The sequence below is a fragment of the Podarcis erhardii genome (genome assembly GCF_964252035.2).
Source record: "Podarcis erhardii genome assembly, chromosome: 2".
Taxonomy (NCBI): domain Eukaryota; kingdom Metazoa; phylum Chordata; class Lepidosauria; order Squamata; family Lacertidae; genus Podarcis; species Podarcis erhardii.
In genome coordinates this window covers 116,749,906-116,761,352 of record NC_138498.1, presented here as the reverse complement: position 1 = coordinate 116,761,352, position 11,447 = coordinate 116,749,906, and the positions used below count along the sequence as shown (strand labels likewise).

Below are 11,447 nucleotides of genomic sequence, written 5' to 3'. Positions count from 1 at the left end.
AGAGAAAACTAGCATTTGAGGGAGAATATCTTTTCCCTTAGGCATACTTATTTCCTAAATGCAGACATTTTAAAGTTTTTTTTTTAACACACAATTTTCAAACTTATTATTTATTTACAGATTATTTATTATTTATTTATTATTTATTTACAGATTTCTCACAATGAATATTTGTTTGAATAAGGAATCTGGAAACTCCAGAACTGACCAAACATCTCACAATTTAATAAGCACATCACAAAACTGAAGCTGTGGTCAGGTGAGTCATCAAGACTTCGGGGGACATAATAAAGTAGAAGCTACAAAAGGAGTGAAAAAGAAATGTGGAATTAACAGTGTGCCTTAAAGAGAAAAAGGCACACCGACCTTAAATGCATTGTGTGCACAAATCCATAAAGGAGGCACACCCATAATACTAACTGACGAATGGCAGCACCCCAATGAACTCAAAGAGTGTGTGGAAGTGGACAACCTGAAATGATCAGTTTCCATAAAGGAAAACAAACAATATAACTTAGAAATCTACAGCTGATACACAGACATGGCCCTCCTAGCTGATCCCAGCCTACTAGCTTAGAACAGGTAAAAAAGAAAGAACAGAAATATATGTATAAAATAGCTATACAGTGGTACCTCAGGTTACATACGCTTCAGGTTACAGACTCCGCTAACCCAGAAATATTATCTCAGGTTAAAAATTTTGCTTCAGGATGAGAACAGAAATCGTGCTCTGGCGGCGCAGCGGCAGCAGAAGGCTCCATTAGCTAAAGTGGTGCTTCAGGTTAAGAACAGTTTTAGGTTAAGTACAGACCTCCGGAACGAATTAAATACTTAACCTGAGGCACCACTGTATTAAAAACATGACAAATTCTGAAGTGTCCCATTCTGTCACACTGAAACAGCTCTCCCCATGCCACCCCCTGGATAATATAAATCCACAGAGTTGCGACGATATTGGCGCTAAATGATGCACAAGGGTTTGGGGGCCTGTCACGTTTTTATTATTATTTTTAGGCACCAACCATGAACGCGTATTTCAGAATGTACACATTTCAGAATGTACGTTATGTCACATTTCAGAATGTACGTTATCTATTCTAGTGAGTCATGAAAATAAGGAAACATCAAGTGAAGCTGTGATCCTCTTCAGAAACTGGCACCTTTTCCTCTGGTGCAGGGATAGGGAACCTGACAAGAGCTTCTATGCGGGGTTCCTCCCGGCCTCACAAATCCGTTATTATTTTATTATTTTAGCACATTAAAACCAGAACCTTTGGCTCTCACTGTTATACGTGACTGAGGCAGACTGGTACTGAAAAGGACATAGGCCTGACAGCATCTCCCCTTTGTTTGGGCCTAGCAAGGCTGCCCTCCCGGTTGAACGCTACCGGGTTCGGCGAGCGCCGGGCTATACACGACGCTTTCCGCGATGGCCGAGCGCTTCCCCCTGTGGACTTTTTTATGCTTCGTGAGGTCCGAGCTCGAAATGAAGCACTTCCCACACTCAAAGCACGCATAGGGCTTCTCCCCGGTGTGGGTCCTCTGGTGCGTAATGAGGGACGACTTCCGGTTGAAGCACTTGCCGCAGTCCGAGCACTTGTGCGGCTTCTCCCCCGTGTGGATGATGTTGTGGTTCAGGAGGTTGGAGCTGGTGCTGAAGCTCTTCCCGCACTGGAAGCACTGGTAGAGGTTCTCGCCCGTGTGGGTCCTCTTGTGCGTGATGAGGGGCGCTTTTGCGTTGAAGCTCTTCCCGCAGTCGGAGCACGTGTAGGGCTTCTCGCCCGTGTGGGTCCTCTCGTGGATGATGAGGTGTGTCCTCTGGCTGAAGCTCTGCCCGCAGTAGGAGCACTTGTACGGCCGCTCCCCTGTGTGAACCCGCTTGTGCATCATCAGGTTCGTCCTGGTGCCGAAGCCTTTCCCGCACTCCGAGCACTCGTAGGGTTTCTCTCCCGTGTGGATCCTCTTGTGCGCGATGAGCGAGGCGATCTGGTTGAAGCTCCGGCCACACTCCGAGCAGTGGTACGGCTTCTCGCCCGTGTGCACCCTCTTGTGCCGCAGGAGCTGGGAGCTGTTGCCGAAGCTCTTCCCGCACTCGGGGCACTCGTACGGCTTCTCGCCCGTGTGGGTCCTCTCGTGCGTGATGAGGGACGACTTCCAGTGGAAGCTCTTCCCGCACTCGGAGCACCTGTGCGGCTTCTCCCCCGTGTGGACGATGTTGTGGTAGATCAGGTTGGAGCTGGTGGTGAAGCACTTCCCGCACTCGGAGCACACGTAGGGCTTCTCTCCCGTGTGTGTCCCCTTGTGCTTCAGGAGGGCAGCCTTGGTGCCGAAGCTCTTGCCGCACTCTGAGCATGGGTAGGGTTTTGCTACGGCTACGGAGGTCCCCTGGTGTGGAGCAAGGGATACACCATTCTTGAAGGTCTTTCCACACCGGGGGCAGATGTAAAACTCTTCCTCCGTTTGTGATTTCTGGTTCGTGGGGAGGTCAAAGACCTCACAGAGATTTCCACACTCGGTGCACTTCTTTTTGCTCCTGAGCATCCCTTTGTTAGCTGTGCTTTCGTGCGAGCTTCCATTACCTCCTTCACAAAGCAAGGCCTTCTCTGCTTCCTTCCCGGCATGGTTTCCCTGGAGACTTCTTGGTTCTGGCTGACACTCAGGCGCTGCCTCTCCCTCAACATGAAACGGGGGGAAATCCCCTTTGGCTCTTCCCAACGATGTCTCATTGAGTTCCACAGGTTGTGGATCTCCCTCTTTTGTCTCCATTTGATCCTCGCCTGGCAGAATAAAGGGAGTCTCATGAGTCACAGTGCATCATAATGAAACAGCCTGCAACAACCAGCGATGCTCCAGATGTTTTAGGACTACAACTCCCATCAGCAACTGTGCTGGGTGGGGGCTGATGGGAGTCATAGTACAAAATATATGGAGGGCACCTGGTTGAGGAAGGCTGCATCAGAAAGCCAATAATGGTATAGTTCTTAAGGGTGTCAGATCTGGACTGGGGAAATCTAAGTTCAAACCATCATGAAGCTCAAGGGGAGATTTTGAGCCAGTCATTTATTTTGAGTCTGATCTACCTAATAAGGTACTTCTGATTGTTTTTTAAGTGGGGAAGAGGGAGAGGGAGAACGATGTACACAATCCTGCTGTGTCTTGGTACGCAATGTCAGTAAAATAATAGTACTTAATTTAGAATGTTCAAAAATTTTCGTATATTTTGTTCTTATTTTTACAACCGCCCTGTAAGGTAGGTCAGCGTCGTTTGGCACTGCTTTTCCTCTTGCTGCTGACTGGAGCTGCTTTAATCCTTAGCTTTTAAATTGGTGTTCTATTTTTTAAAACCTCTTCTTGATCATTACAGTTTGTAATGTTTTACTTTTATGTAAGCCTCCTGTAGGAAATGCTGTTGATACGACTGAGTAAAAACACACACCAAGGTTGTATGTGGGAGTAAGCCCCATTGAGACTGGTGGTGCTTACCTTTGAGTAGACCTGCACAGGACTGCACTGTAGATAAATAAATAAATAAATAAATACAGTGGTGCCTCGCAAGACGAAAAGAATCCGTTCCGTGAGTCTCTTCGTCTAGCGGTTTTTTCGTCTTGCGAAGCAAGCCCATTGACGGCTTAGCGGATTAGCGCTATTAGCGGCTTTTAGCAGCTTATCGGCTTAGCGGATAAGCGGCTTAGCGGCTTAGAAAAAGGGGGGGAAGGGGGGGAAACCGCAGGAACTCGCAAGACATTTTCGTCTTGTGAAGCAAGCCCATAGGAAATTCGTTTTGTGAAGCACCTCCAAAACGAAAAACCCTTTTGTCTAGCGGGTTTTCCGTCTTGTGAGGCATTCGTCTTGAGGGGCACCACTGTAAAAGCGCTCCTTGTTCGGGATTCCAGACTTCTTGGTCTGCCCCTATCTTGTGGCAATAATTTGTTTTAAATTGCTTTTTATGTTTCATTTTCCATTGTTGTGACCTGCTCTGCAACCTTATGGTGAAGGGCAGGTAAACAAATCAGCATTCCCATAGCCACTGAACTAGAAGGAGGTTTGGAGTTGCTATCCCGCGTTATCACTACCCAAAAGAGACTCAAAGCGGCTCACATTCTCCTTTCCCTTCCTCCCCCACAACAAACACTCTGTGAGGTGAGTGGGGCTGAGAGACTTCAGAGAAGTGTGACTGACCCAAGGTCACCCAGCAGCTGCATGTGGAGGAGCGGAGACGCGAACCCGGTTCACCAGATTACGAGTCTATCGCTCTTAGCCACTACACCACACTGGCTCTCTAGGTGGACCATTGTCCAGTGTGTGGACTCCTATTCCATTCCATTCTCCCTCTCCATGTTTTTTCTTTGTCTCACCCTGCCCACAGTCTGCCAGCCTTCCTTACATACTCACTGAGCATGCTCAGTCCTCACTGAGTTGTTTCTGCTCTCGCCTTGTTTCGAGTCCTTTTCTCTCTCCCCTCCCCCCCACCGCAAACTTTGCAAACCTTGGTGTACCTGCCAGCCAATCCACCTGCCCTGAGTCTGAGTTATGCCATTTTGACTACAACAGGATCCACGCCTGGGAGAAGGGCTTTGCCCTTAGTGCACAAGACGTCTTTCCGACAACAATTTAAGAAGGTTGTTGACAAGCTGGAATGTGTGCAGAGGAAGGCAATGAAGATCATAGCTGTCAACTTTTCCCTTTTCTTGCGAGGAATCCTATTCGGAATAAGGGAATTTCCCTTTAAAAAAGGGAAATGTTGACAGCTATGGTGAAGATGTTCAAGGGTCTGGAAACTAAGCCTGATGAGGAGCGCTTGTAGGAGCTGGATATGTTTAGACTGGAAAAGAGGAGACTGAGAGGAGATATGATAGCCATCTTCAAATATCTTAAGGGCTGTCACATGGAAGATGCTTGTTTTCTCCTGCGCTTGAACCAATGGCCTCAAGTTGCAAGAAATGAGATTCCGACTAAATGTTCAGGAAAACAGCAGTGGAACGGTCTCCCTCGGGATGTGGTGGACTCTCTTTCCTTGGAGGTTTCTAAACAGAGGCTGGATGGCCATCTATCATGGATGCGTTAGCTGAGATTCCTGCATTGCAGGGGGTTGGAATAGAAGACCCTTGATGCAATTCTGGGCTGCAGCAATAGGAGTATAGTATCTAGATCAAGGGAAGTAATAGTGCCACTGTATTCTGCTCTGGTCAGACCTCACCTGGAGTACTGTGTCCAGTTCTGGGCACCACAGTTCAAGAAGGACACTGACAAACTGGAACGTGTCCAGAGGAGGGCAGCCAAATGGTCAAAGGCCTGGAAACGATGCCTTACGAGGAACGGCTAAGGGAGCTGGGCATGTTTAGCCTGGAGAAGAAGGTTAAGGGGTGATATGATAGCCATGTTCAAATATATAAAAGGATGTCACATAGAGGAGGGAGAAAGGTTGTTTTCTGCTGCTCCAGAGAAGCGGACACGGAGCAATGGATCCAAACTACAAGAAAGAAGATTCCGCCTAAACATTAGGAAGAACTTCCTGACAGTAAGAGCTGTTCGACAGTGGAATTTGCTGCCCAGGAGTGTGGTGGAGTCTCCTTCTTTGGAGGTCTTTAAGCAGAGGCTTGACAACCATATGTCAGGAGTGCTCTGATGGTGTTTCCTGCTTGGCAGGGGGTTGGACTCGATGGCCCTTGTGGTCTCTTCCAACTCTATGATTCTATGATTCTCTTCAAACTTGAAGATTCTATGATTCTATTATTCTAACAGCATCTGCTTCAGGCTCAAGCACTTACCCAGCAAGATGGCCTCCCGATCGCTCCTTTGCTTGGCATCTGAGGCAAAATGCAGCTTCCCCAGGTCCAACATATCCTGTGCCGGCACTGTGGTGTTATCAGCCATGTCTTCCAGAGGCTCTGACATCTGGAATGGAAACGTGAGAACAGTTTTAAGATGCAAAGAGAATTTGACCGGGGGAGGGGGAGGGGGGAGGACCAGAGATCCCAGTGAAGTGAGTTTTCTCTACCTATCACTACCCAAGCAGTGCTGGATCCAGAAAACAGCAACTGCACCCCAAGCCCCAGTCTATCACAGAGAGACAGGGTTTGTACTGCCTTGGCCTCTCACAATACCAAATACAGCCCCTTACACATGTCCGTACTTCACTGGACGCAAAAAGTGGACATCCTCTCCCTTTCATTCTGAACAGAGGAGAGGTGCAAAGAGCTTCTGGCTGGTTATCCACCGGTGCAAGTGGTTTAAGAGTGGGCATGCCCACATTCGGGGGGGGCATCTCTTTTACTGCTCTTTTAGATGTGGGAGCCATTCTGTATTACACTATAACCCCAAATGGAAGCCATTTTGTTATGCTATGCAGCCAGCAGCAGCCATTTTGTGACTGGTGCCCACAACACTTTCTTGAATTTCCAAATATGCCCACTGGCCCCAACAAAAGGTTGCTGGCCTCTGGGCTGCAGGTTGACCTGAGCCCTTCTAGATCACAATTTGAACCCCCCCGGGGGAAAAGCAGCCCATCACAGACATTCCAAGGCAGCCTGCAGCTCTCCCTCTCCCTGGCTCTTTTAGCAGGAGTGCTTGGTGGGCATCCCTCCGCCTCTGGCTGCCTCAAGAAGTCCTCTGCCAGGGCCACCGCTTCAGAACAGGTCTCTGGGCCGCTCTCCCGGACCCAGTTCTGCATCGCCCGAGGCAGGATGGTCAGGAACTGCTCCAGGATCACCAGCTCCAGGATCTGCTCCTTGGTGTGTCTCTCGGGCCTCAGCCACTGGCGGCAAAGCTCCCAGAGCTGGTTGAAGGCCTCTCGCGGCCCCTCGGCCTCCTGGTAGCAGAACTGCCTGAACCGCTGGCACAGTGTCTCGGAGCTGAGGGCCTCCCCGTCCAGGACCTCTTCCTTCACTTTCACAGCGAAGTCCAGGCTTTCGTAGGCCTCGCAGGTTTCATCACCAGGACCTGCCGCGGTTTGGGTTGTGTATTCCCGGCTAGGCCAGTGGCAAGCCTCAGCTGCTCTGGAGGCTGGGATTTCTTTGGCGCCAGGCCCTGACCAGGGGCATAAGTTTGTCCATGTTGAACGAGAGGGCTGTGGTGCACCCAGGAACTCTGACCACTTGGTTCCCCAGCCTTGTTGCAGCAACCCCTCTTCTAGTTCCTGCTTAACGCCTTGCAGTGGTGCCTGAATCACAGGCTTGGTGGTGCTCTCCCCTTGGACATCACGGGCTCTTCCTACCTCCTCCAATCTCCTCCCAGCTTGCCTGGGTCCTGCAAGGTCTTGTTCCTCCATGTTGAAATCTTGGCAGCAGCTCTGGAAAAGAAATCCAGTGTTAAAATGAAGTGGGGCAGTGCAGTGTTGAGAAAAACAATATCCCCGAACAACTACAGTGGACAGTTGTAGTGTACCTACAATAGCAGGGGAGAGGAACCCCAGGCCTCAATAAGGCTGGAGATGGGAATGTGAGTTTACTTAGAAATTAGTGTACTGTATAAAGGAAAAATTGACATTCATAAGGTAGCACAGAAAGGAATGCAGCCCTAAAGCTGAATGCAGCCCACCTCTGCTACATCTCTCCTTCAAAGTAGCATTGAGCTAATCATAAAGATGTACTGATCTACTTATCCCCACAGAATTTAGTATGGTCCTGTGTCTGGAGTGTGCCGCTTGAGACTGTGGGCGAGGCCTCACATCAGGGAATGCCCACTCTTACAAGAACAAATAAAGCTAGTGCATCAGGGACAAGCGTTCTAGCCTTGCCTTCTTGCTGACATATTAGCTTTCTAAGTGCAGGGATTTTTAGCTGCGGTCCGAAGTGCTTGGGGCTCCCTTGGTTTTATTCTCACAACCACATTGCAATATGGGGTATGGTGAGAAAGAGAGAGGGTGAGAAAATGGATGGCCTCAGGATACCCAGAGAACTTCATGGCCAGTCAGGGGTGCAAACTCAGTTCATAAACCCAAAGGTTTAGTTGCCACAAAAGTGTGCTTCACATGTTCTTGCGGACAAATCAGAAAGACAAATAAAGGTCAGAGATGATGCTGATGGGAGTTGAGAGTCCAGCAACACCCAGCAAGCCACTTCTTCCCCATCCCTGAGGCTTTAAACACCATACATTTAAAGCACGCAGCTCCCTCCTGCCAAAGATTCCCGGGAACCATAGTATACCCTTGTAGGCCTACAATTCCCAGCTTCTAAAACTACTGTTCCCATGATTCTTTGGAGGAAGTCTTGTGATTCAAAGGCATGGTGCATTTGCAAACTAGCCAAGTTACAAGCAGGACAATGTCAAAACAAAAAATTCCTTCCAGTAGCACCTTAAAAACCAACTAAGTTAGTTCTAGGTATGAGCTTTCGTGTGCATGCACACTTCTTCAGATACCTGGTATCTGAAGAAGTGTGCATGCACATGAAAGCTCATACCTAGAACTAACTTAGTTGGTCTTTAAGGTGCTACTGGAAGGATTTTTTTGTTTTGACTATGGCAGACCAACACGGCTACCTATCTGAAGCAGGACAATGGTTTGGCTTGTTTAAAGGAAACGTCCCTATTGGCTTCTGCTCTACAACCGATGAGCTACACGCACAGAGACCCTAAAAGGACTCTTGCCTTCTCTCCACCACCACACACTCCGCCACCTACTCAATGGCCCTGATGTTTTTCTAAAAAACAAATATTTCCTTCCACTGCTCCTAGTTTGGACAAGGCGGTGGTTGCGGTGGTGAATCAGCTGCAAAGGCGGAATAAAGAGGGTTGGCTTCTCTAGTCTATTTGCATTTCTGCAAAATGGGAAGGTGGGGAAGCCCACTACCTCTCCCCCAAATTTCCTGCTGCTGCCTGTTCCCCAATTGGCTCCCTCTTTTCCATTGGAGATCCCCCCTCCCCCCCAAAAGAAGAAACCCTCGCTTCTTAACTCACTTCTCCAGTTATGCTGCAGCTGTGGCAATCTGTACTCCAAAATGCAATCAATATATTATTATATTTTTAAAAAATGCATGCAAAAGGCTTCTTCTTCTTCCCAGCCAGGAGAAGGGGGGGGGGGGGCAGGAAGAAGAATGCATTTGCAGCTTCAAATGAATTCCCTTTTTCTGGCCCTGTCTAGGAGTCACAGCTCTGTGACATTAACCCCTTGAAGCCCCTGCAACACGAGGGCGATGAATGGGCGGAAAGATCCTGCACAAAATGCAAATAGCTGGGGGCGTTAAGCGGGGGGGGGGGGGGGCGGATCCTGGTTTCAAAAAGGTGCTGAGGATGCATCTATCTGGAACCCATGTTTTCTTTAGCCCTAGAAGACGACTGTTTTCAGGCAGGCAGGTTAGCTGCTGCTGTGTTATTTAACCCCAAGAAAGTATTGTAACACTTTAAAAAAGTACCTTAACACTTTTCAAGGACATGGATTCTCCCTAAGAACCTTGGGAACCGTAGTTTGTTAAGGGCGCTGGGAATTCTAGCTCTGAGGGTGGACTACAGTTCCCAGGATTCTTTGGGAGTAGTCATGTCCTTAAGATGTATGGTCACGTAATGTCCCCGCCAGATGTCCTTTTCCTTGTGCATTTCTGCTCATGATGCTATCAGGGTTGTTTCAATACTGTTTACATGTGCAAACGTTTTGGGGTAGACACACTGCTTCATTTCCAATCTGTGCATGCACCCAGTGCTTTTTTGCTGGGGGTACGCAGGGGTACGTATACCCCCTAAAGTTTGGCCTCATTGATAGTATTTCAATAAGAGCAGAAAAATGAGATTAAAGGGACCCCTGACCATTAGGTCCAGTCGTGACCGACTCTAGGGTTGCGGCGCTCATCTCGCTTTATTGGCCATGGGAGCCGGTGTACAACTTCCGGGTCATGTGGCCAGCATGACTAAGCCACTTCTGGTGAACCAGAGCAGCACACAGAAACACCGTTTACCTTCCCACTGGAGTGGTACCTATTTATCTACTTGCACTTTGATGTGATTTGAACTGCCAACCTTCTGATTGGCAAATTCTAGCCTCTGTGGTTTAACCCACAGCACCACCTGCGTCCCTAAAATGAGAGCAAGTAAAGGTAAAGGGACCCCTGACCATTAGGTCCAGTCGTGACCAACTCTGGGGTTGTGGCGCTCATCTCGCTTTACTGGCTGAGGGAGCCGGCGTACAGCTTCCAGGTCATGTGGCCAGCATGACTAAGCCGCTTCTGGCGAACCAGAGCAGCGCAAGAAAACGCCATTTACCTTCCCGCTGGAGCGGTACCTATTTATCTACTTGCACTTTGACGTGCTTTTGTACTGCTAGGTTGGCAGGAGCAGGGACTGAGCAACGGGAGCTCACCCCGTCATGGGGATTCGAACCGCTGACCTTCTGATCAGCAAGTCCTAGACTCTGTGGTTTAACTCACAGCGCCACCCTGTACCACTAAACCTACTTTTTAAAAAAGAAAAGAAAAAAAGCATTGCATGTACCATAGCTTCCTGCTGAATTCTTCTGACTTTTCATACCACAAACATTCTGGTTGGTTGTTTTTTTATGGCCTGCTTTTGTTGTGCTAGAATAGTGCAGGAGTGCCCCTTCTAGCGGCAATAATGCGACAGCATAATAAAGCAGAATGATGTTCAGTATAAATCAGCTACCAAATGCACTATCATTGTACAAGTGACATTTTGCAAAAGCACATTTGTAGAAACCCCACCACCAAGCTGGAGGGGCCCTAACAAATGTGTTGTGGCATTTGTTTTCACAGATTCAAGTCCACTTCATCAGATGCATGAAATAAGGTATGGAAGTCCTTGTTCCCCTAATTCCTTGCCCTCGTAAATCAGTGCCCATATTTTGAGGAAATACCTTTTAACTATTTTCTTTTTAAATGCTTTGCTAGCTTTTCTTCCTCTTCCTCTTGTGTGTCCCCCCCCCCCCGCACTCCATCCCAACCAACTGCCTACATGCAAAATGGTGCTGAATGCATTTTGCATTTCAGCCAAAGGAGGTTGTGGCACATTAAAGAGGAAGGTCATTTCCACAGTACACATTTAAAGCACTTCTAACAGCCATGGCTTCACCCACAAAAACCTGGAATGTTGCTTGCTAGTGGTGCTGACAGTTGTTAGAAGAGCCTCAACAGAGCTGTAATTCCCAGCACCCGGGGCGCGGGGGGGGGGGGACAGTCTCCAAGATTGCAGAAGGGGAAAGCCATGACTGCTTTAAATTTACAGGGTGGGTGCCTCCTAACACAGAGATCAAGTTCACCAAGGTTCTGCCACAAACAAAACTGCCAAAATTTCACAGGATTGCTAGGCTTTTTGTATGTATGTACTGGCTTTCACACATGCACACAAAATTTTAAGTACAGTGGTACCTCGGGTTACATACACTTCAGGTTACAGACTCCGCTACCCCAGAAATAGTACCTCGGGTTAAGTACTTTGCTTCAGGATGAGAACAGAAATTGTGCAGTGGCAGCGGGAGGCCCCATTAGCTAAAGTGGTACCTCAGG

General features: G+C 48.4%; 1 protein-coding gene across 2 annotated transcripts; it reads right to left on the bottom strand.

Annotated features, from left to right (window-relative positions):
* Positions 1 to 1,082: 1,082 nt before the first annotated feature.
* Positions 1,083 to 9,079, bottom strand: LOC309336604 (uncharacterized protein). Of its 2 annotated transcripts, none has more exons than XM_081852616.1 (4): positions 8,896 to 9,079; positions 6,515 to 7,288; positions 5,769 to 5,895; positions 1,083 to 2,777 (listed from the first exon to the last, which is right to left on the bottom strand). In XM_081852616.1, exons 2-4 carry the CDS (start codon positions 7,265 to 7,267, stop codon positions 1,357 to 1,359), a joined length of 2,301 nt encoding a protein of 766 aa, XP_081708742.1. In that variant the 5' UTR covers positions 7,268 to 7,288; positions 8,896 to 9,079; the 3' UTR covers positions 1,083 to 1,356. The 2 variants fall into 2 exon arrangements, with proteins under 2 accessions (XP_081708742.1, XP_081708743.1); XM_081852617.1 differs by having other exon boundaries at positions 7,214 to 7,288; positions 8,896 to 9,034.
* Positions 9,080 to 11,447: the final 2,368 nt, after the last annotated feature.

What these genes read in the sequence shown, in the direction of transcription:
- LOC309336604 (XM_081852616.1), bottom strand. Translation starts at nt 7,267, where the DNA reads ATGGAGGAACAAGACCTTGCAGGACCCAGGCAAGCTGGGAGGAGATTG. An exon ending in GCTGCAGGCTGCCTTGGAAT is followed by an intron (nt 5,896 to 6,514) that starts GTCTGTGATGGG and finishes TTTCCATTCCAG; the next exon opens with ATGTCAGAGCCTCTGGAAGA. An exon ending in TCGGGAGGCCATCTTGCTGG is followed by an intron (nt 2,778 to 5,768) that starts GTAAGTGCTTGA and finishes TTATTCTGCCAG; the next exon opens with GCGAGGATCAAATGGAGACA.